The sequence below is a fragment of the Hipposideros armiger genome, unplaced genomic scaffold, assembly GCF_001890085.2.
Source record: "Hipposideros armiger isolate ML-2016 unplaced genomic scaffold, ASM189008v1 scaffold_1395, whole genome shotgun sequence".
Lineage (NCBI taxonomy): Eukaryota > Metazoa > Chordata > Mammalia > Chiroptera > Hipposideridae > Hipposideros > Hipposideros armiger.
The window spans coordinates 170,204-195,041 of record NW_017732745.1 but is presented as its reverse complement, the minus strand read 5'-3'; the positions used below and the strand labels follow the sequence as shown (position 1 = coordinate 195,041).

The following is a 24,838-nucleotide window of genomic DNA, read 5'->3' as shown; positions in this document are numbered from 1 at the left end:
TGGACGGTCGCTCACTGCGGCTGCTGGCCGCTCATGCTGGCTGCTGGCTACACACGGTAGCCCATGGCAACCCACTGCCACAGGGGCTGCAGCCTACGCCGTTGCCGGCGACTCACAGCTTCCCAGCTCCAGGTTGAGCTGTTGTTCAGCATCTTAGCTGTGGAGGGCAGTGTCACTGGCCCTCATATGTGGGATCCGAACCGGGGCCCTCTGGCGTCCCAAGCCAGTTCTTTACTATTGCGCCACTCGGCCGGCCCATACATGCCATTTTTGAAGGCACTCACATTCAACCTTGAAATCTGGATTTTAGAGAACAAAAGCTTCCTAGTGGGGATTCCAGCTGTCTGAGGAGGAGTGCTTCTCCAGCAGTCTTTATCTAGATGAAGTTGCTCATATTGGGGTCCAGAATTTAGGACTTCTACTTTTCTGAAAGCTGCTCACTTTCTGAAAGTCACTGAGTCAGGCTCTGAGACTGAGACTTAAGACAGGAACACTGTCTTGATAAATAAATAGACCATGTTGTGGCCAGTTGTAGAAGAGAGTTAGGCAAAGACTAAGCATCTTACATATTGTCTGGTCAAGGGTAGGGAAGGCTGCCCGGAAGGTTTTCTGGTAAAAGGTGGTCCCAAGAGCTTCAAAGTCAAGTAGTATTCGTACACTAACCCAATATTTGATAATTCTCTACTTGGCACTGGAGATACAGTGGGGAATAAAACTGTCTTCAAGGAGATTATTAGAAAAGGGAGAAGACAGACAAATATAATACATAAAAATGTCAAGTAGGGCCTGCCAAGTGGTGCGATGGTTAAGAACTGGCTTGGGACGCCAGAGGGCCCCGGTTCGGATCCCACATATGAGAGCCAGTGACACTGCCCTCCACAGCTAAGATGCTGAACAACAGCTCAACCTGGAGCTGCGCTGCCATGAGTCGCTGGTGACGGCGTAGGCTGCAGCCTCTGTGGCAGTGGGTTGCCATGGGCTACCGTGTGTAGCCAAGCAGCCAGCGTGAGTGGCCAGCAGCCGCAGTGAGCAGCCGTCCAGAAGCCGGCGACTCATGTGCCTCGCCCGGGAAGAGCGTGATGATGGTGCCAACTTGGGCCAGTGAAGCAACATCCTCCACAACTAGACTGAAGAACAAAACAACAGCAACTTGTCTATTCCCCTTCCCCAATTCCCCAGCGCTGTTCCCATCCCCCCAATTCCCCAATAAAAATCTTTAAAAAAAAAATGTCAAGTAGTTGTAAGTGCTCTGAAGAGAAATAAGACAAAGTAAAGGAATAGAGAGCAAATAGGGAGCAGTGTGCTACTTTAGATAAAGTGATCACCTCTCAAAGAAGTGATATTTGAGCAGGTCTGAGCTGAGTAAGTTGGAGCATTAACCCAAATTGATCCAGCATCCAAGCAGGAGAATCCATTCTCTCAGACTACTCCCAGGGCAGGATGGTCTTGCCATTCTGTTTTGCCTAACTTTGGAGTCCAGAGTTGTAATGACCAGTGCTGCTCTCTATGACAGCCCGTAGATGGTAGTGAAATAGCCAGCAGGAAGGCTCAGGGCACAGTGCTCTTGGGGCACTTAGATGTTTGTGCCAAGGGAGATGGTTCACCTTGGTGTTTCCATCCCACTCACAGTGCTTTCTCCTTTCTTTTTTTCAGTTTGAAGGATGACCTCTAGGAAGAAAGTATTGCTGAAGGTTATCATCCTGGGAGATTCTGGGTAAGTGTTTCTCATAAATTTTAGCTAACAAATTGGCTTGGATTTAGACTTCACCTCCTTGGAACCTATGTCCTCTGTGCTGACATTTGTCACTTCCTTCTCTAATGGCGTTGGCATTAGGGCCCTAGGTCTCCCTGCTGTTTGGAACACAGCAGAAATATAAATTATTTCTTACTATGTAACCCTTTGTTCCCTGATTTTTGGCATGATTTGGGGAAAAGGTGGCTATTGGAACTCAACTAATAGTAGTTTCATGAAATCACTTTTTTCCAAGCTAGTTAGATCTAGGGAGTCCTGTTTATGTAGATTGTTGCCACTGGCATTGTGCCTACCAGATGTGGATTTGGAGTACATTGTGCAGTATTCTCCTCTTGCTATGCCTGATTCGGGCCTGTCTTTGAAAGAGCCTGGTATTGGAGAACTGGCTCTAATCTGAGATCTGTGACAAACCAAGTAGCTAACTCTTTAGTAGCTGTTAAGATTCTGTGGGAGGCTTTTTTAGACTTGGCTTCTTAAGTGACCTATAAAAGCTTAGACCTACTGGAGGCTGCATATTTAAAATAATCATAACAAAATCAGGGTTTTAAAAAAATAAAAAATCTTATTCCAAAGTTCCCGCCCTTCCTTTAAAAAAGGCAGCAATTTTCCTACCCTGCTGAGTTTTTTAATCACCTTAAGGAGCCAGTTAGCATTTGCCTAGACCAGCGGGGTAGTACTTAAACTCAACTCTTCTCTTCTCCTCCCTTCTCCTCCCCTCCCCTCCCCTCTTCTCTCCTCTCCTCCCCTCTTCTGTCTGTTTTCCCACACACCCACTCCCCTGGTAATTCTGACATTGTGTCAGGATTAAAAGGTTGTTACCGCTTTTAGGCCTGTGTTACCCAGATTTGCCTGAAAAGAATCACCAAGCCCTTGTTCGATTATAGATTTCCCAATCTACCCTGGAAATTCTGATTCAGGTGTCCTGGGTTGGAGAACACTGCCTTAGGCTGTATCTGTACTTGGAGGTCCTCTGTGTATGAAAATGAATGTGTTCTTTTGTGAGAAAGTAAGGTGATGTTACTGGCCATGAGGAAGCCTTTTGCATTATCATCAGCCTGTCCTAACCTCATCACCAGAGAAACCACACATTGTTTCTTGCTGAATTTTCTTACTGAAGGAGCATACTTTGAGGTAGATTCTCATTTGTTGAAATATTGGTGCCTTTTCTGCTTCAGATTTGAAACTGAAGGAGCAGGTTGGCGGCTGTCTCTTTCTGTTACTTTCTTGGACTAAATAGTAACTACTAAATGGAGAGACACCTAAGGCAGCAGATACATTTTTGGAACAGTGAAGCAATCTTATTGCTGAAGCTTCTTTTAGAAGGAGAGTATTTCCTGGCATTCCCTGGAAGGAAAAAGAAAAAGTTCTATCGTTTGAGTTTCCTATACCAAAACTTACAAGCAGTTTTTAACATCTGGCCTCCATCTATCTGTACCCTGTATTTTTATCCCAGGAGAAAGTACAACCTCAAATGAGTAATGCTGGTAGTTTGCTGGCTGCCCTCTGTTGTGAGGGCACCTCCTTCTTCTTCACAACAGGCAGGTTCCTTCAAGAGCTGCAAGTGTCAGAATCAGTTTTCACTTCCTTCCTAATTGATTTATATTCATGGTTCTTCTCCAATTTCAGAGTTGGTAAGACATCACTCATGAACCAGTATGTGAACAAGAAATTCAGTAATCAATATAAAGCCACAATAGGAGCAGACTTTCTGACAAAGGAGGTGATGGTGGATGACAGACTAGTAACAATGCAGGTAAGCACACGTCTGAACTTGGCCAACCAAGCCTTGTTAGTTCATTCAGTCTTAAATCTTTTTTCATGCCCATGCATTTTCCCTCCCTATTCTTCAAATCCCACTGGATAATTGGCTACAGTTAGAATTGCCAGATAAAATACAAGACATCAAGTATGTCCCAAATATAGCACAAGACATACTAAAAATTTAACTGGACTTTCTGTTTTTGATTGTTGGTTTTAGTTTTTGTTTGCTTGTTTGTTTTTAAGTTTTTATTGGGGAAGGGGAACAGTGTTGGGGAATTGGGGAAGAGGAACAACCAAGCTGTTGTCCTTCAGTCTTAGTTGTGGAGGGTGCAGCTAGCTCAGCTCCCAAGGCCCGTCTCCATCCGGCCACCCGTCGGCAGCTCAGGGCAGCTCAGTTCAAGGTGCTGTGTTCAATCTTAGTTGCAGGTGGACGTAGCCCACCATCCCATGTGGGAGTTGAACCAGAGACCTTGTTGCACACACTGACCTAAGAGCACACACTGTAACCACTGAGCCATCCGGCCACCCAGCGGCAGCTCAGGGCAGCTCAGCTCAAAGTGCCATGCTCAATCTTAGTTGCATGTGGGCATAGCCCACCATCCCACGCAGGAGGAGTCAACTGGCAGCCTTGTTGTAGTTGTTAGGAGCATGTGTTCTCACCAGCTGAGCCATCCTGCCACCTGTTGGCAGCTTAGCGGCAGCTCAGCTCAGGTGCAGCTTACTGGCCCATCTGGAAATCAAACTGGTGACCCTGTTGCTCAGAGCTCGCGCTCTTAACCAACTGAGCCACTCGGCTGGCCCTGGTTTGGGTGTTTTTGTCTTTTACTTCATTTGTCAACCTACAGATCCCTGTCTTATGTCTCCAAAATGTCTAATTCATCCCTTAATATCCTGGCCTAGTGCTTTGGCTCGAAAAAAAACCTGTGTCTCTCCTAGGTTCTCACAGTAGACATTAAAATAGTTTTCTCTGTTTTCCTGGCTCCTTTTTTTTTTTTTTAATTGGGGAATTGGGGGATGGGAACAGTGCCGGGGAATTGGGAGAAGGGGAACAGACAAGTTGCTCTAGTTTTTGTTCTTCAGTCTAGTTGTGGAGGATGTTGCTTCACTGGCCCAAGTTGGCACCATCATTGTGCTCTTCCCAGGTGAGGCAGATCAGTTGCCGGCTTCTGGATAGCCGCTCACTGCGGCTGCTGTCCGCTCACGCTGGCTGCTGGCTACACACCGTAGCCTAAGGCAACCCACTGCAGCAGGGGCTACAGCCTACGCCATCGCCAGTGACTCACAGCAGCCCAGCTCCAGGTTGAGCTGTTGTTCAGCATCTTAGCTGTGGAGGACAGTGTCACTGGCCCACATATGTGGGATCCGAACTGGGGCCCTCTGATGTCCCAAGCCAGCTCTTAACCAGTGCGCCACTCACCCAGCCCTCCTGGCTCCTTTTAATATATCCTACCTGTAGCCACCAAAGTTGTGTTTCTATTAAGCCAGTATGGTTTTTTCATGTATCAGTGCTTAATCTTTCATGGGCTTCCCTTTCAACAGTTTGGATAAAATACAGATTTCTCTATGTGGCTTTTTGAAAGTCATCACATTCTAGCTACAAAATATTCTTCACTTCTGCCAGTTCTACCAAATCATGTGCTACTCTTAAAAAACCTGTCTTTGCACGTGACTCTGCTTCCAGTGAGGCCCCTTTGTCACATATGCATTTGTCCTGAAGTGTCTCCAACTTTTAATCCAAATGTTGTGTTTTGAAACATCTACCTCCATAGCAGTTGTTCCTGTTTATATTAAAATAACGTCCCTGGGTGACTACGCCTCTAGAGACAAATACAATTTTTATCACTTTGTAGTATGAGCAAACACCAGACTCACTGAAATGTTTGAATACTACAGGTTACAGGTATAAGTTTTTACATGTGTCAGTCTTGAGCTGTGACATCCCCCAGAGGATGATTCTTAATACTTCCTTGACTCACACATCCAGAACAGAGCTAATACGGATTTCCCTTCCTCACTTCCCCCACACAGGCACATGGAGATATTCAAAATATTACTAATGAGGCCAAGTTTGAGAACAGAAATTTCCATATTACAGAAAAGAAGAGGGAACTGAAAGCTAGTGATAAGCTCAGGGGCTCCTGCCATGGTGATTTGCAAATTTATAGCCTGGACTATAGAGTTTTATCAGTCATCAGAAATAAAGAGATGTGACTGCACAAGGTGGAGGAGCTAGTACTAAGAATCCCTTTAGACACACATACACATGGACACTTGCCTAGGACCTTGGAAAGATGTGAAGACGGACCACATACCTCAACCAAAGGAAGTGGCAAAGCTTGTGTGTGAAGTATAAGCTTGGGGCTTTGCCTCCTAGTTAGAGAATCTCAGTCCACTACGCTCATGTGTGGATTCTGAGTGTACACTCTGCACACAAACCTTTACCTGGAAGAATTTAACATAAATCCCCGTCACTCCTGGCAAAAACAAAGATTAAGACTACTTTTTAGGGACACTTATAACCTCTGGACAGAATATGAGCTCATCGCCACATGAGGAAATAATGTACCACAAAGAATGTTCACAATGACTAGAGACTTGAAAAAGGAATAGAAACCATAATGAAAAGGGATACTATAAAAATGAGGATATGGAAAACTTAGAACTTTAAGAAGTGAAAAAGTCATTGAAATAAACTAAATGAACAGTTAAACTGCAGATTAAACACAGATGAAGAAAACAGTAACTGCAAGAGCCAAGCAAATTACCTCAAAGAAAACTAAACCTGCAGAATACCAAAAAGCAAAATCATAAAAGCAACTAGAGAGAAAAGACAGATTGCTTATAAAGAAATAATAGATGGATGAGTTCTCAGCAGCAGCAGAAGGGAATGGAATACCTTCAAGGTGCTGGGGTAAAGTACCACCTGAAGATTTTACATGTGTACCAACTAGATTAAAAATTGCTTCCTATACCAGGAGAAACAGACCTGTAGAACCAAGCTATGGTTTTGATCGTCATGTGGGCTGATTCAGAAGTCAGATCCTAGCCGCCCCTAGGTTGGGGACATTATACTAGAGCCCCCCACACACTACTAAGCTGGGATCCTGGAGTGTTGCACTTCTGGAGTGAGCACTATTGAAGAACCACAGGGCACCGAGTGGAGTCTGGAAAGAGTGGGAATGAGAATAGGTTACTGAGAGGTTGAAGCAAAAGGCTGGCCTTGTGCTTCTGCAACCAATTTAAAAGACTAAAAGTAAATGAAAACCCATCATCTCTGCAAATGTCCATTAACAGATGACTCGGTAAACAAAACTTGTTTTATCTGGTTGTCGGTAGTTTTGCTGCAAGCATCTTTACTATAAGTATTTTTGCCAGAAGCATTTGTTGCCACAAAAATAATTGGCCACATTTAATCAGCAGGTGACCAAAGGTTAAGCTTCTTAAATCACTCAGTTATACTTTCTTGACAATTGTGTTTCCATGTAAAAGCCATTTTCATTAAGGTGCAGGGGTGCAAGTTTGTACACACTATCAAGCACATGTTTGGTTGTTATAACGTCAGAATTCAAGGCTGTCATTGTTTTAGGAAATACATGCTTTAGTTTTCTTTTTAATTCCTGCAAAATTATTTTATTTTGTTTCATCTATCCAGTGTGCTATTACTTGTCCTAAGTTTTCTAATGCATGATTAAAATTATTAGATTAAAAGAAGAAAACCCATCATCTCTGGACAAAGCTACCGTCACCCTAGAACTTGTAATTTCCAAACTAGTATAAGGAAGCTAGTATAAGGAAATGAGGAAAAAATTCCAAACTAGTGTAATTTAAGTGGGGGAAGATTAGTGACTGTTGTGGGTTTTTAAAATTTTCTTACATTGTTCTGGAAGAAGCTAGAAATCAATCAGTATTAAACATTAGATGGAGTCAAGTATGCATGAAAAATTTAAAGGTAACTTATGAAGCCATAGTAATTTAAATGGTGTGATATTGTCACAGGGATAAACAGATCAAGGGAACAGAGGGCACAAAAACAGGGCACACCTAGGTAGACACTGGATAGAGAGCTGACTTAGAAGAAGACTAGGGGATGGAGGAGTTAACAGTAAACAAGACTGGGCTAGTGGCTTTCCATGTAGGCGAGGAGTAGCCAGACGGTTCAAGACCTGAATGGCAAAAGTACAAAATGGAAACTTGAAAAATGGAAATAGAGAGGTTTGGGCTGGCCGAGTGGCGCGTTGGTTAAGAGCTGGCTTGGGACGCCAGCTCTGAGCAGCAGGGCCCTGGTTCGGATCCCATATGAGGGCCAGTGACACTGCCCTCTACAGCTAAGATGGTGAACAACGGCTCGACCTGGAGCTGGCCTGTCATTATGAGTTGCCAGCGACGGCATAGGCTGCAGCCCCTGCTGCAGTGGGCTGCCATAGGCTACCGTGGTTGGGCAACAGCCAGCAAAAGCGGCCAGCAGCCATCGTGAGCTGCCAAGAGCCACTATGAGCAGCTGTCCAGAGGCTGGCGACCGATCTGCCTCATTTGGGAAGATTGCAATGATAATGCCAACATGGGCCAGTGAAGCAACGTCCTCCACAACTAGACTAAAGAACAAAAAGACAGCAACTTGTCTGTTCCCCTTCCCCGATTCCCCAACGCTGTTCCCCTCCCTCAATTCCCCAATAAAATCTTTTTTTAAAAAAGAAAGAAAATAGAGAGGTTTTATTACCTTCGGCTTTTAAAGTAGAGAAAGTACAAATCATAAAAGGTTAAAGATTGATAGTAAACCACATTAAATTACACATCTGAATAACAAGATTCCCAAATAACAAAAACAAACCATAGACCAAGAAAAAAATTGATGATGCATAATAGTATCCAATCGACAGACAACCTAGTGGATAATTTGGCAAAGACGTCAACAGGCAACTCTCAAAAGAAACCTTAACGTTCAGTGGCTTGACTTCAGGCAATTACAAATTTAAAAGGCTGACTGGACAGGCTAGTGCCACCTCAGCTCAGGCCAGTAATCGAACCGGCGACCCTCGTTTCAGCACTTGTATGCCATACGCAGACATTCATGACAGCCTCCTAATTCCATTCCTGCAATCAGGGCCATCTCCACAGCCAATAGGACATGTCCTATTTTAGAAAGGTTCTTCCTAGAGTGAGTAGTGTATATATTGGTTGGAGTTGCCTGGGAATGGAGTGGGCTGCCAAGATCAGGCTCCCTGCTACCCGAGGTGTAGCCGACAGTCACGTCGACCACATTGTCATGTACTACTGATTGTGGAGGGCCACACACATCAGAGGAAAAGGCTGAGATGTGCTTCTCAGAGCTGCCCTCATAGGAGCAACCCCTGGGCTCCTGGGAATTATTATTCAACAGAAAACTGAGGTGTGCTATCTGTCCAGGACTAATACTGGTAACCACGGTAGCCTCTTCCAACATGCCATCTATTTGCCTGGGATATTTTTGGCTGATCTGTGAATGAGAGCTCAGCTTGTGTAGTCATGTTTCTTTATTGAAGCTTCTCTAAAGGGTTTTAGTACTGCCATTTCCAGCCTTCTAGATAATATTTAAGTTCTGGCTCTGCTCCTGTTTTGTCACTGTGTCATTTGAGCCTGTTGCCAAGAATAAACCGTCTGGAATTGCATATTATGTTTTAGGACTTCTTTTGGAGAATGTATTGGGAGCTATTGTGTTTAGAACATCATAAACTTTGTTTACCTTGGAAAGAAATGCAGATCCTATAATACTGTCCTGTCCTACTTTTTTGCCTTTGTGCATATTTACTTATTCTAACCAAGTATCATACCCTCATTTTATGTAATGAGGCTCCTCCTATCTGAACTGGGAGCTTAATCTGTGACCTGCGTGCAGTTGACATGTTCCCCAAGTGTTCTGAATTAACAGGGAGACAGGACTGACTACCTTAGAAGGCCTTCACAGAAGAGCTCAACCGTCCTTCTGCAAAATTGGGTTCTGGATATAAACCTCTAGTGGCCCAGTTTGTACTCCATTTTGGTTCGAACCCTGGGCCTTTGGGAGAATTGGCTTGTGATTTGGACATAAAGTTGGAATTTATTTAGGTTATGAGAATGGTCCAAGTTTTCATATTCTGAAGCTTAGTGGTTTTCCTGCAAACAAACAGTAGATCCATCAGTTGAAGACTCATGTCAGCTGGAAGTAACTGCATGATCTTTTAGACCCAGGCACTCTCTTAAACCAGGTGGCTGGCTTGGGGGTGTGGGACCATTCCTCAGAACACTAGTCATCTCTCCAGGCTGACCAGGAGGGCCCTGTTAGGGACCTAGGGCAGTGAGGAAATTCAACCTAGCATGGCAAGAAATGATGTGAAGTGCTTTGAGCTGGTCACGAGTACCTGGTGTTCTTTTGATTAAAAGCTGACTTTCATCTGTGCTCTAGAATGTGCTCTCTCTTTTCCTTTATCTCTCTGTCAGGGTTTTTTCTTTGTTTTTTAATTGAGGTATAATATAAATAAAACATACTGATTTTTTTAGGTAAACTAAAAATTTTTTAGGTAAAATGCATAGATTTATATATACAATTCAGTAAGTAATGACCCCCAGAAAGTTCCCAGAATACATAAATGTTAAGTTTATAGTGTGAATTTTATTTATTTATTTATTTTTTAAAGATTTTTTATTGGGGAATTGGGGGGATGGGAACAGTGCTGGGGAATTGGGGGAAGGGGAACAGACAAGTTGCTGTTGTTTTGTTCTTCAGTCTAGTTGTGGAGGACGTTGCTTCACTGGCCCAAGTTGGCACCATCATTGCGCTCTTCCCGGGCGAGGCACATCAGTCGCCAGCTTCTGGATGGCCGCTCACTGCGGCTGCTGGCCGCTCACACTGGCTGCTGGCTACATATGGTAGCCCATGGCAACCCACTGCCACAGGGGCTGCAGCCTACGCTGTCGCTGGCAACTCACAGCAGCCCAGCTCCAGGTTGAGCTGTTGTTGAGCATCTTAGCTGTGGAGGGCAGTGTCACTGGCTCTCATATATGGGATCCGAACCGGGGCCCGCTGGCGTCCCAAGCCAGTTCTTAACCATCGCGCCACTCTGCCGGCCCGATAGTGTGAATTTTAAATAAATATCTACCACTGTGACCACCACATGGATCAAGTTAAAAAATGTTTGTAGCACCCCAGAGTTCAAACTCATTGTCACCCCTCATAGACACATGCACTCACTAATGCCTTATTTGTCAGGGCTGTTTTGTATACAGTGGTGATGAAACCTGTTTCCTGAATTCTGAATTCACTTGTCTCTGGTGGCCCCATAATTCGTCCCATTTCATCTGGCATCCTGCCACTCCCAGTCCTCTGGCCCCAAAGAATAAATGTTTTGTCTCTCACAGATCTGGGACACAGCAGGACAGGAACGATTCCAGTCTCTTGGTGTAGCCTTCTACAGAGGCGCAGACTGCTGCGTTCTGGTATTTGACGTGACTGCCCCCAACACGTTCAAAACCCTTGATAGTTGGAGAGATGAGTTTCTCATCCAGGCCAGTCCTCGGGATCCTGAAAACTTTCCCTTCGTGGTTTTAGGAAACAAGATTGACCTCGAAAACAGACAAGTAAGTGCTAAAAGATGTTGGGAATCATAAATGTGGAGGCTTATGAACCTACCCTTGTGTAGGTTATGGCTACTGAATCATAGAAAGGGCCTTCTTTTAAAAGTGACAGCTAAGTTTGGGATGACAAGTGCTGTTTTTAGCTTTGATTGGTATAAAGCCACATGCCTCAAGGATCAATACCCAGTACCCAGTATGGCTTGTGCCCCCATGGTAGGGGAAGAGGAAGGGATAGCTAACAAGTTACCTGCCCAGCCCTTGGAATGGGGCTCTGCTCTCTGGTAAAGGCATACCATCTTGGCTTTCCCATGTGACAAAACAGGGACAGTGAAGTCTGCAGTGGTGTTCTCTTTGAAGTCATGCCAGCAAAGCAACAAGTCCATTCCGTGAAGCTGCCTGTACTAGCCACTCCCCTTGGTCCATCCATCCCAGTGAAATGATTTGACTTAAGGCTGTATGGTATTCTGCATTTGATCTTTTGAATTTAAAGGCAAAATTGAATTCAAAACTTGGCTCATACACTCTTAATTTGGGACTATTTCTTAAAATCGGAGTCTTCACTCATTTAACAGGAACACTCTGGAATTAGATAACAATACACGTGAAAGCCCTGGCATCCAGAAGGAGATTGGGAAATGGTGACTTTCTAGTTGTCCCATTGCTATTTTCGTCTCCTACTAGAGACACCTGTTTCTAAGGTGCCATGTAAATTTGAAGCATTCTGTGCTGAGCCCAGAATAGCTCTAGAAGGTGCATGTGGGAGTGTGAACTACCTTCAGGTCAGCTGCCTTTGAGGACCAGTGCCCAGGAGACCTGGTTTAAATGCCCATGCTTTCCCCAGCTGAATGTGACTTTGGGCCATTTCCTTTTCCCTCTGAGCTTGGGTTTCCTTTCTTCACTTGAAAAGAGGGAATTAAATTTTGTCGTTCTCAAGTGTTTTCCCAATGCCTCAAGGACCTGTCTCGATCTTCACGGGTGTAGAAGATTGAGCTTTGAGTAAAACTGTTCTGGTTTACTTTCGAAAAGCATTTCTCTTGGGAACACAGACTCTTTCTTAATTATATACGTAGGTTTATTTCTGACCATTGGTCTTTTTTTCTCCATATCCTAAATGACTGAAAATGGGCTGAGGTGGAGGAAGGAATTAGGATATGAGAGGCAAGGGTGGTGTGGAGAGCTGCAGAATTCTGTGGCACTTGGGTGTGTGGCACAGGTGATGTAAAATTAGTAGTGGGGAAGGAACTGCAAACCTTAAGATCAAGCTGTCAGGCATTTCCTGTAGTCATTTATTCCTCTGAAGCCTCAGGAGAGACCATTCATTTCTTTCTGGTCTGGCTTCTTATTCCCTTCACAAGCTGCTTTTATGTATTAGCTGAGTCTAAGGCTGTGGAATGAAGACAGAATGGGCTTTGGGTTTTATTCCTAGCTATATTACCATATTTCCCCATGTATAAGATGCACCCTTTTTCGAAAAATTTGGGGTCTAAAAACTGGGTGCATCTTATACAGTGGTTGTATGAGCGCAAAAAAACAAGTGCGAAAAAAGCGGGAAATGCAAGTAAAAATCTACAACCACTGTATAAGATGCACCCAGTTTTTAGACCCAAAATTTTTCAAAAAAGGATGTGTCTTATACATGGGGAAATATGGTATATGTAGCAAGCAGGGTGATCTTAGACAGGTCTGTAGGTCTCTCTCCCTCCCCACCCACCTTCATTCCTGAAATCTGCTAATTCAACTGTAGACTAGGGACAAAGATCCTTCCTGGGAAGGATTGAGTCAGTGCTAGCTGCTTCTATTATGAGCACACATGCACCCTGCTTCCTCTTCCAGGTGGCCACGAAGCGAGCACAGGCCTGGTGCTACAGCAAAAACAACATTCCCTACTTTGAGACCAGTGCCAAGGAGGCCATCAACGTGGAGCAGGCGTTCCAGACAATTGCACGGAATGCACTTAAACAGGTGGGTCTCCAGCAGCTATCTGGCTCCCTCTGGTGATTGACCATTGACCCAGCCTCTGCCTGGCTTACTTGTTCTTAATCTTTCTTAACTGACTTTTCTGTGTAGCCAGAAAATCGTGTATGTTTATCTGGTAAGGTAACTACACATTCTGGTAAAGCTTCTGGAAATTCCACTTGTTTGTGAATAACCTAAACGAAGCAGGAGCAGTGACAACTTCAGCTGAGGCTACCCTTGTTTAACTGGGCATGTTAACATCTTACTCTCTTGGCATGCTATTAGGACATCAGGCCTCTAGGAGGCCCCTGGTCAGATTGCTCCTGTTGATGGAGGGGATAAACTTAAATTTACATCCTAGCTCTGCTACCCATCATTAGATGTAGTTTTTTATCTTATACAAGCTTCCATCCCCTCATCTGTAAAATGAGAATACTGACTTTGCATGGTGGTTGTGCAGATTAAATGAGATACTTGTCATTCTCATATATGGTTATATTTGACCACCAGAAAGGTTAACCAGAAGCTCTAGGAATTATATTCCTTGAATAAAATTGTCCTGCATTTTCTTTCTTGTGTTGTTTACTCAATACTTCACAGAAAAAAAAGGTACTTTTGTTGGCATGTGGGAGTTGGAGGCATTTTTGATTTAACAGTTCTGTTAGGGCCAGTGAGTTAAGGCAAGTCATGAGGCATTGTCAGTGGTCTGTGGTAGTCAGACACGGGGATGGGTGTCAGAGGTGAGATGCACATCAGAAATGCAGAAAACATTTGCAGGAGCACATAGTGGTTGTAAAGGGCCAGGTGGGTTCTGTTAGCTCCAGATAACAATATAGAAGGCAGTGGTTCTCAGCAGGGCAGGGCAGGGCATCTGGACCTGTGGGCAGGGAGATATTTGGAATGGGTTGTTCCAAGGACTGGGGCTGCACTGAGTTTTCCATAATGAAAAGGGACAGCCCTACCCAGTAAAGAATTGGTTCACCCAAAATGCCAGGAGAGTCCCCACTGAGAGACATTGATACAGTGAGAAGGAACTGACCAGGATGCAGAATTAAGGCCCTTTGTGTCCCTCTTTCTCCCTACCTTTAACCCACCCTCACACCTACATTAATAACCTAGTGTGTTTTTCCAAATGTTCATAGAATTGCATGCAAATCTAAATATGTAGGGGGAGTTGTTTTCCACCAGTTCCCTGCCATGACTGTTGGAGTTTTTCTCTCCAGATATTGCTGTCCCTATAGCCTTATTATAATGCTTTTATTTCTACAAGCTAGCCTTCCAGGAGTGTGATTATTAAATTGAAAGGTATGTGTATTTTTTTTCCAAAGGAGGACTTTTTTTTTTAAATATTTTTAAAAGGTATGTGTATTTTTAAGAAAGAGTACCTGATCGCTTTTCGCAAGGTTCCCACCAGCAATGCAAGTTTTTTTTTTTCTTACCTCCCTAACAATGAGTGGTAGGCATCATCTGTAACTCCGCTGACACTGCCAATCTTTGGGTTTTCTCTACTGCAGGTAACCAGAACATAAGCACTTGCCTGGGCACCTGTCAGTTCTCAGGAGCTCTTTGTGAATGGAAATTAACTTTACCTGTATTACAAGTTTTTTTTCCAACTCTGCTGTTTAGATAGATAGATAGATAGATAGATAGATAGATAGATAGATAGATAGATAGATAGATATTCTTTGGCCATAGAAAAAAAGTAATTTTTTAGTCGGGTATGTCATTTTAAATTTCTGGGTTTCCTATGTCTAAATTACATGTTGTCTAATTCAGCTGGAATTTATTTTGGCTTATGGCAGGAAATAGGGACTCACCTTTTTTGTTTAGAGGGATAACCAATTATTTCAGATATTAGGACCTAGTTGTTAAATAAACCATTTTCCCCACTGGGTTAAACATTACCTTTGTTATAGTAAATGTTTGTATCTATTGGGATCTATTTCTGGTCTCCCCGGTCTGTTCTGGCGACTTACACTTGAGTATCCTGCCTGGACCATCTTGATTTTACTGCCTTTATAGTATGATCTGACTTCTGATGAAGCAAATCTCCCTCTCCTCTCACTGTTTATATATGTATATTTTTTTTATTGGCTATTTTGGTGCAGTTTCCATTTAGACTTAAGACTAAAAAATTTTATTTTAGTCCCACCTTTTTCCTTCCTCACCCTCACCAAAAATAAAACCTTGAGATTCTGATTGGAATTGCATTATAGTTACTGTATCACTATGCTCTGGGTGCCATAAAATACCACAGACTGGGTAGCTTAAACACAGAAGTTTATTTTGTCTCAGTTCTAAAGGCCAGAAGTCCATAATCAGGGTGCCAGCCAATTCATTTTCCCTTCCTCACTTGCAGACTTCTGCCTTCTCCCTGTGTCCTCGTGGCCTTTCCCCTGTGGGAACATGCAGAAGGTGTGGGGGAAGGAGAGAAAAAGAGAAGCTGCTAGCTCTCTGGTGTTTCTTCTTAAAAGGACATACGAATCCTATCAGATCAGGGCCCCATCCTTATGACCTCATTTTAACCTTAATTACTTTCTTAATCCAAATATCATCACATTGGGGGTTGGAACATCAACATACAAATTTTGGAGGGATACAAACATTCAGTCCATTACAACTATTATTTTAGGTCTTCTGTTACATCCTTCAATAAGATTTTATAATTTTTCAGATCCTTTGCCTTTCATATTAAATGTATTCCTAGGTGCTGGTGGGAATGTAAAATGGTGCAGCCACTTTGGAAAACAGGCAGTTTCTCATAAAGTTAAACATAAGAGTTACCATATGACCCAACAATTCTACTAAGTATATACCCAAGAGAAATGAAAATATGTTTACAGAAAACTTTACATGAATGTTCACAACATTCATAATAGCCAAAAAGTAGAAACAACCCAAACAAACATCCATCAAATGAAATGTCCAAAATAGGCAAATCTGTTAAGACAGAAAGTAGATAAGTGGTTACCAAGGGCTGGGGGTGTCAGATAGGGATGGGAAGCTAATTTTTTAAAATATGTATTCCTAGAGGTTTTTACCCTTTTAAAAAAATTATTTTTTCAATTACAGTTGACTTTCAGTATTATTTTATATTAGTTTCAGGTGTGCAGCATATTGGTGAGACATTTATATAATTTATGCAGTGACCCCCCCAATTAGTCTAGTACCCACCTGGCACTATACATAGTTGCAACATTATTGACTATAGTTCCTATGCTGTACTTTACATCCCTGTGACTATTTTATAGCTACCAATTTGTATTTCTTAATCCCTTCACTTTTTTCACCCAGTTCCCCAACCCCTCTCGCCTCTGGCAATCATCCCAGTGTTCTCTGTATTTTTTTAATCTGTTTCTGTTTTGTTTGTTCATTTATTTTGTTTTTTAGAGTCTACATATAAATGAGATCACATGGTATTTGTCCTTCTGTCTGATTTATTTCACTTAGCATAATACCCTCTAGGTCCATCCATGTTGTTGCAGAGGTTTTCACTTTTATATATAGCTATTGTGAATGGAATATTTCCTAGAGAACTTTTAATGAATAGAAACATTGTCTGCTTTATCTCCAAATCCTAGAACAGTGCCCAACACACAGGTACTCAGTGTTTAAATGACAAATTGTTTTACTACACCAGGAAGTAGAAACCTGCTCCTCACTGGGAAAATGTTAATTCAGCAAAAGTCCCACTAAACTGACCACTGTCCATCTCCTGTGATCTCTCACCACAGATGATGATAAAATTCATCCACAGCTGGTTTCTAAGCAGCATTTGGAAACAAAACTCTCCTAAACCTTTTGAAGAAAAATAAAATAGACCCTAAATCCAGAAAAATTAGTGGCAAGTAGGGAACTTGAGGAAAGTTTTGAGACTGAGGGACAGCTGGCACTCACCTTTAGCACATTGTTTGCCTTGTTGAAATGCTGACTAAGAGTTGCCAAAAATCCAGGCCATATAAAGTATGACATCTTTTTAAGTGTTGGTGATTATATGGACCATACTGAAGCATCTGTGAGGTGGCTATGGTCCTCAAGCCACCAGATTGCGATCTGATTTAGAGAATGAATCAGCTTCTGTCCTGACTGCTCAGTGTCAATTGCTGCTATTCCTGCTGAACTTCTCTCTTCACTTTGTCCTGAAATTATTGCAAAACCTGTCTTCTTCTTGCTTGGCCTTTGAGGGTTAAGTGCCTTCTGCCAGAGTGCTTCCTTCACTGCTAGGTCTGTGCCTGCTCCCTACCCACTGTGCCCAGGTGCAAGTGTGCTACTAAGGGTCAGACCTGAACACAGGAAGTCCCCCTGTGCCCTGAGTGACAGCCCTTTTTCTCTCTCTCTCTCTCTCTCCCTGCCCAGGAAACGGAGGTGGAGCTGTACAATGAATTTCCTGAACCGATCAAACTGGACAAGAATGACCGGGCCAAAGCCTCAGCAGAAAGCTGCAGTTGCTGAATGAGCAGTGAGAGCAGAGCACAGAGTCCTTCACAAACCAAGAACACACTTAGGCCTTCCAACACAAACCCCCCTCTCCTCTTCTAAAAAAAAAACACATAACGTGATTTCTCTGGACCAGTTGCCAAAAGAAATCCCACCAAACACACTCACCCCCCCACCATACAACACACACACACACCTGACACAAGCCCAGGCAGACTCCAGCCCAGGCCTGTGCTGGCTCCATCAGAGTCTGCCCATCCACCACATCAGCCCTTGTATGGCCACAGGATGGGCCAGCTTTAGACATCATTCTGACATAGAGTTGGCATCAGAAGCTTATTTTTATCCACCAGGGAGAGAGAACTGTTTACAGTTAACTTGTGTCTAATTAGTTATCTGATTTTTTTTAATGGTCTTGTGTCTTTTTACCCCATCCCCAACCCCCTCCTATGAAGGCTACCACTTGGGAAGGCTGGTGCCCCATGCTTCATTACAGGCTCACACCCAGTGTGATCAAGCTGAGTTTTGTATGTATCTGTTAATGCTTGTTACTTTTAACTAATCAGATCTTTTTACAGTATCCATTTATTATGTAATGCTTCTTAGAAAAGAATCTTATAGTACATGTTAATATATGCAACCAATTAAAAATGTATAAATTAGTGTAAGAAATTCTTGGATTATGTGTTTAAGTCCTGTAATGCAGGAGTGTAGGATGGAGGGTTGAACCCTGTCTGGATGGCAGAGTGTTAGCAACTCAGAATTCAGAAACCCAGCTAGAGGCAGTATTCTGTACAGTAGACACAAGAATTATGTACGCCTTTTATCAAAGACTTAAGAGCCAAAAAACCTTTCATCTCTCCAGGGGGAAAACTGCCTGTTTCCTTCTGTATCTAAATTTCCAAAAGGTTGATTTGCATAATACAGTGGTGTGTGTAGTAGATAAATGGCTGTTAAAATTCTCATTCCCACCCCCTTTTTTTTTCCTCCTCCACACTTTGAAACTCCCCTATTAGATCAACATTCTACTTATAAGAGGAAAAGGAATATCCTAACAGATCTGTCTTAGTGATTTTACCTTTGTTCTAGAAGGCTCTCCTTTTCAGGGTTGTGGTATCCTTAGGTTAGCAAACCTTTTTCTCCTTTTCCCCACTGACTCCCCAATATTGCCCATTATTAATTAACCTGTTTCTTTGGTATGGAATCCTGGAAGTTCTGCCCCCTCTCTAAGATCTGCTCCTGCACTATAGCTTGCTTAACAGAGTACTTCCCCCTTTTCCAAAGGTCTACATTCTAGGGTGTGGGCCAAGTTCTTCTGTAAAGAGATGAACGTGATGCCAATAAAATGTAACAAGAGCAAAGATCATCTGCCTTCGCACTGTCGTTTTTCCTTCCATACTATTGGCTCAGTAAACACCGTGTTAGCTAATCATAACCAATGCTTTATCAAGCAAAAGAGCCTTCCATAACTGGGCACATGGTGGTTCTTGGAGGTAGAAAGCCCTTCTCATATCCAGCCCTTGCAGTACCTGTTCCTAGTTTGTTTTCTGTTTTTTGCCTTTTTAATCACAGTATTGAAGGGATGAGGACCTTGAGTGAAGAACACATTGTCCCTTTAGAAGAGCAACCACAAACTGCTAGTGACCTATGGACCACCCACAGCCTATGAGTATAACTTAGCCTTTGTGTTCTATTGTTTTTTTAATTGGCCTAGTTGCTGGTACTCAGATATTACATAGTTCTGGATTTCTGATTTTTCATAGGAGAGGAAGATTTGGCAGCAGGGGCCTTGTATTCCAGCATATTTAACCCACCAACTGGAACTGACTAGATGCCACCTAGAACCAATTTTATAAAATACTGGGTTGTCGGAAAAGTCATTACATATTTTTTTCTATGTTTTTCATTGCAAAAATGAGTCATGACTTTTCCGACAAGCCAATAGTAGTGTTTCAGTCAGTGTGTTGGGTATAGGTTTTGCAGAAGTGCTCTGTTGACTTGGCTCTTGGATTCTACTTTGTTATTCTTTTCTATATTTCCACTTCTAAGGCTCTTCAGTTGGTTACTTTTTTTGTGCCTGGTCTTGGCTCATACTTCATACATTAAAAATAGCATTCTTAGACGCTCATGACTACAGTTCCACCCTGGCTAGTGGTGCACGGCTTTAATCTTCTCTGGTCCCACTCCCTGAACTGGGCCTAATTGGTGTTGTGTGTGGCTTCTAGAGAAGCAGAGTCCTCTCCAGCTTGGGACCCAGTGACTGGGCCATGGTTTATGGACCCTGTGTGATGCTCACCTCTACAAACCAGGCTGTTGTTCCTCTCTGATCATGTTCCTCTGGTCCTAACCTTGACCGTGACGTGAAAATGGACCTTGACCTCTTGATCTCAACCATCATCCTAAAACTGATGATCTTCCTAACATTAATCTGCTTTATCTTGAGATAAGCTTGAATGTAACCTTATAAGTGGTCCTGATCCCAGTCATAGCTCACCCTAATTTTAAACTTGATCTTAAACTGACCTTGACTCTGATCCTAAACATAGCCCCCTTGAAATGACCTTAAATCTGACTCTAACCATAATTCTGACTTTGAAGTTAACATTGAACCCTACTTTGACAAACTTACTCTCCAACCTGAGACTAACCAGTCTAATATCCCATCAGCACAAGGTCTGGCAGATCCTGATTTCATTGTGTATATGTAAATTGTATACATACACACACTGTTCATCTAAATTTGATTTATCCACAGTAAGAAATAATGGCTCAGACTGAACTCTGCACTAATATAGTATCTTTTTCCATATTCTTAGATTCACCATAAGCATGAGCTTTTGAGAGAAACAAGGCCTTTTCCTTCAACAAGCAATAAGGATTTTTTTCATTAATACTCCTTAGTTGTTTTTTTTTAATTTGCCCTGCCTCCCATCCCAGTAAGAATGTGAATTGACATGAATGTGTGTTGCTGTGTTTACATTCATCTCAGTTTGTTTGCTCTAACAATAAGTTACTTTTGAGAAGAATGGGGATGAATTTGTTGCACTAATACAGATTCGTTTCAGTAGTACTCCTTAGTTTAATCCATACTCTCTCTTACAGTATGAATGTGAAATACAATACTGCTGTGCTTACTTTCATCTCACATTACTCTAAGCTGTGAGGAGTCCAGGACAGAGTTTGTTGCACTAACAGGAAGAATTCTTAATCCAAACCCCATTCAGATTGATCCTGATTTTCCTTACCTCTCAGTAAGAATGTGTCTTTGAGATTAATGAGTTGTATTGCTCATGTTTATGTTAGTTAACACTAACCAGCTGTAAGATTTTCCCTTTGAGAAGAATGTCTGAGACTGAGCTTGTTTACACTAATAATGGTACTTTCCAATAACACTAATTAGACTCATGCTAATTTACCCTACTCACAGTAAGAATGTGCCATAGAGATAATGTATGTAGCATTGCTTATGGCCACTTCAATTTACACTAACATGTAATTTACAGTTACATGAATTGAATGATTGAGACTGAGCTTGCTTACACTAAACGGATTCTTTTCATTACCACTAATTAGACTCACTTTAATTGCCTCAAACTCTCAATAAGATTTTGCTGTTGAGGTGAATGTATATTGCTGAGTTTATTTATCTTGTTTCACTAAACCCAGACCCTGATGCTCAGCCAGATATCACTCTAAAAACCCAAGATTTTGCCCCCAGTCTGACCTTGAACATGGAACTTGACCTTGATGATCAACTTCTTACCTTCTTCATGATCCTGAAGGTCTTCCTGGACCTCACATTGACTTTGACACCTCCTGGCCTTGAAATGATCTTAAAACTCATTCTGACCTTGTCTGACTTTGAACTTGTCCCTGGATGACCCTCATCTGGATTTTGACCATATCTTCTAATTTTAAGTTGACCTTGTACTTTACCTCAAACTGGATCTTGACCATGAACCTGATCTCAACCCATGGCTTTGAATGACCTCGAACTGGATCTTATCAACTGACCCTGATCAGTTACCCTGTGAATATCATGTTCCTCATGAATTGCCCTATTTTGAGCTTAACCTGAACTTGCTCCTAAATGATACACTAATGTTCATCACAATCTTGGAATAAACTTCACCTTAAAATTGACCTTCAGTCTGTTGCTGACATGTTAACCAAGATCAATGCTGAACTTACCCTTGTATTTGATTAGCTTGAAGTTGGCCTTAAAATAGACCCTTATACTGACCCTGATCATCCTGCCAGTGTCTCACACTGAGTCACTAATTTTAACCTTGAACTACTTGACCCCAGTCTTGTCCTTCATACACTGGTTATCCTGATGATTATCCCCTTGAAGTGACCTTAAATTAACTTTGAAATTGACCTGAAAGCTGACCTTGATCACTAGTGTTCTGACCATGTCTTGGCCCTTTTTTAAAAACTTGAACTTGATCGTGAATGTTACTTCACATTGATCAAGAACCTTGCATACTGACAATCACCCTGACCTTAAACCTCTCTGAACTTGAAATCACCATGAACTTGACCTCAAATTTGAAAGTGATTTCAATCAGCATCCTGAATTGGCCCTAATTCTGACCCTTGTTCTTACCATATCCATCATTCTTACCATATTTTGTCCTCATTTTTAAGTCCTTTAAACTGACCTTGACTGTAATACTAAACTCAAACACTGACACTCATGTTTTTCATGACCTTCCACCTCAATCTAAAACATCCTGATCGTTGTCCTGGACATGTTATGCACTAAGTTTATACTTGATCTTGAATCTCTCATCCTGTCACTGATGATAGTTTTGATTTTTGAGCTACCTTGAACATAAAATAACTTTGACCCTAGACCAAATCCTTAGTCTTCTTCAGGTGTTTCACTTCATCCTCACCCAGATGCCAAGCAGCATCCTGACTATCTTTTTCTAAGTTTTTTTGTTTTGTTTTGTTTTTTTAGCTGAGCCATCCTGCCACCTGTTGGCAGCTCAGCGGCTGCTCAGCTTGGGCTCGGCATCAAACCGCTGTTGCTCAGAACTCAAACTCTTGAGCAAGCTCTTAACCAACTGAGCCACTTGGCCGGCCTTCTTTTTGTAAGTTTTGACTTGACCTTAAACCTGACCTTAATTCTTACCATGACTCTCTTCCTAACACTAACAACCTTTCTTACCTTGAGCCATCCTGACATTGAAGTGAATTTGAATTTGAGTTTTTTCTTGAATCTGACTCTAATTCTGACCCTGAACATCATTATGACTGTCTTGCTTTCATTTTGAACCTGTCCTTGAACATGCTGTACATACACACCTTGACAATGACAATCTTCCTGACCATTCTCAGCCTGACTTTGCAGGAATCTTACCTTATACTGATCCTGCTGCTGTATTGAAAATGACCCATTTTGACCTTGAACTTATACTGACCCTAATGTTAACAATCCTTTGGTCGCAGACCATTATTCATTCTTCGACCCACCCCACCTATGAAATGATCTTATCCTTAAAATTGACCTTAATATTAATACTCTTACCTTTATAATGAATCTAATGATAATTGACCAGAACTGCTGCAAGTTGAATTCAATCGTAAAGCCAACTGTGATCCTGATCAGAATGTGCCCTTCTAGAGGCCTTTTCCTGATCCTGCTACCTCTACATCTATCATCTACTATCATCTCCCAATCCCATTTAGTTTGTCCTCATTGGCTTTTCTCTTAGATAAGTCCTGTATTGGTTGCTAGGACTGCTAATGGGTGGCTTAAACAAAAGAATTTTATTTTCTCACAAATTTTGGAGGAAAGAAGTCCAAGATCAAGGTGTTGGCAGAATTGATTCCTTCTGAGGACTTCTCCTTGTCTTGTAGATGGGCATCTGCTCCCTGTGTCCCCCCTCTGCGTGTGTCTGTGTGCTAATCTTTTTATTTAATTTTTTTTCTAGTTACAGTTGACACAATATGAGTTTCAGGTGTATCCAATCTGCTCATCTTATGAGTACACCAGTTACATTGGGCTAGGGCCCACCCATATGACATCATTTTAACTTAATTACTCCTTCTAAGAGCCTATCTCCAAATACAGTCACATTCAAATTAGTTTCAGCTGTACAACACAGCACAATAGTCATACTTCTTACCCCTCAAAGTGACAACCCCCCTCCCCCATCCCACTCCCCCCCATTTGATACATATCTATTACAATTCCCTTGACTCCGCTCCCACACTATACTCCAAGTCCCATGACCATATATACATATATTCACATATAGTTGACATACAATATTATACAACATCAGCTTCAGTTGTACAATGCAGTGATCAAGCCTATACCCCATCCATGAAACGGTCTCCCTAACAAGACATGACCATCTGACACCCTACAAAATATTTACAACATTATTAATTATATTCCTCGAACTGTCTTTCATATCCCTGTGACAATATTGTAGTTACCTATTTATGCTGTCTAATCCCTTCCCTGTCTCCCTCATCCCCACTCCCCCTCCCAACTAACAGCTATCAGTTATTCCTCTATATCTCTGAGAGTATTTCTGTTTACTTTGCTCATTCATTCAGTTTTTTAGATTCCACATATAAGTGAGATCATATGGTATTTGTCTCTCTGACTTATTTCACTTAACATAATAGTCTCTAGGTCCATCCATATCGTTGCAAATGGTACGATTTCATTCTTCTTTATAGCAGAGTAATATTCCATTGTATAAATGTACCACACAGTTTCTTAATCCAGTCATCTACTGATGGGCATTTCAGTTGTTTCCAAGTCTTGGCTATTGTGAATAGTGCTGCAATAAACATAGGGGTACATATATTTTTTTCAAATTATCATCTTGGGTTTCTCTGGATAGATACCCAAGAGTGGAATTGCTCGGTCATACGGTAGTTCCATTTCCATTTTTTTGAGATACTTCCATACTGATTTCCATAATGGCTGCACCAATCTGCAGTCCCACCAACAGTACACCAGGGTTCCCTTTTCTCCAACAGCCTCGCCAGCATTTGTTGTTTGTTGATTTATTGATGATAGCCATTCTGACCGGAATGAAGTGGTATCTCATTGTGGTTTTTATTTGCATTTCTCTAATGATTAGTGAGGTTGAACATTTTTTCATATGTCTGTTGGCCATCTGTCCTATTTAGAGAAATGCATCTTCATATCCTCTGCTCATTTTTGAATTGGGTTGTTTTTTTCGTGTTGAGTTGAATAGTGTTTTATAAATTTTGGATATTAACCCCTTATCAGATATATCGTTGGCAAATATCTTCTCCCATTCAGTAAGCTGCCTTTTTGTTTTATTGATGATTTCCTTTGCTGTGAAAAAA

General features: G+C 42.0%; 1 protein-coding gene across 3 annotated transcripts in view; it reads left to right on the top strand.

Annotated features, from left to right (window-relative positions):
- RAB7A (RAB7A, member RAS oncogene family) overlaps window positions 1-18,860 on the top strand; it is an 81,177-nt gene extending 62,317 nt beyond the window's left edge. For all 3 annotated transcript variants that reach the window (XM_019633743.1, XM_019633744.1, XM_019633745.1), the window contains 5 exons: window positions 1,654-1,714; window positions 3,380-3,506; window positions 10,886-11,104; window positions 12,935-13,063; window positions 17,414-18,860. In XM_019633743.1, coding sequence (XP_019489288.1) covers window positions 1,662-1,714; window positions 3,380-3,506; window positions 10,886-11,104; window positions 12,935-13,063; window positions 17,414-17,509 — 624 coding nt within the window. In that variant the 5' untranslated portion in view covers window positions 1,654-1,661 and the 3' untranslated portion in view covers window positions 17,510-18,860. The remainder of the gene's footprint in view (window positions 1-1,653; window positions 1,715-3,379; window positions 3,507-10,885; window positions 11,105-12,934; window positions 13,064-17,413) is intronic.
- Window positions 18,861-24,838: the final 5,978 nt, after the last annotated feature.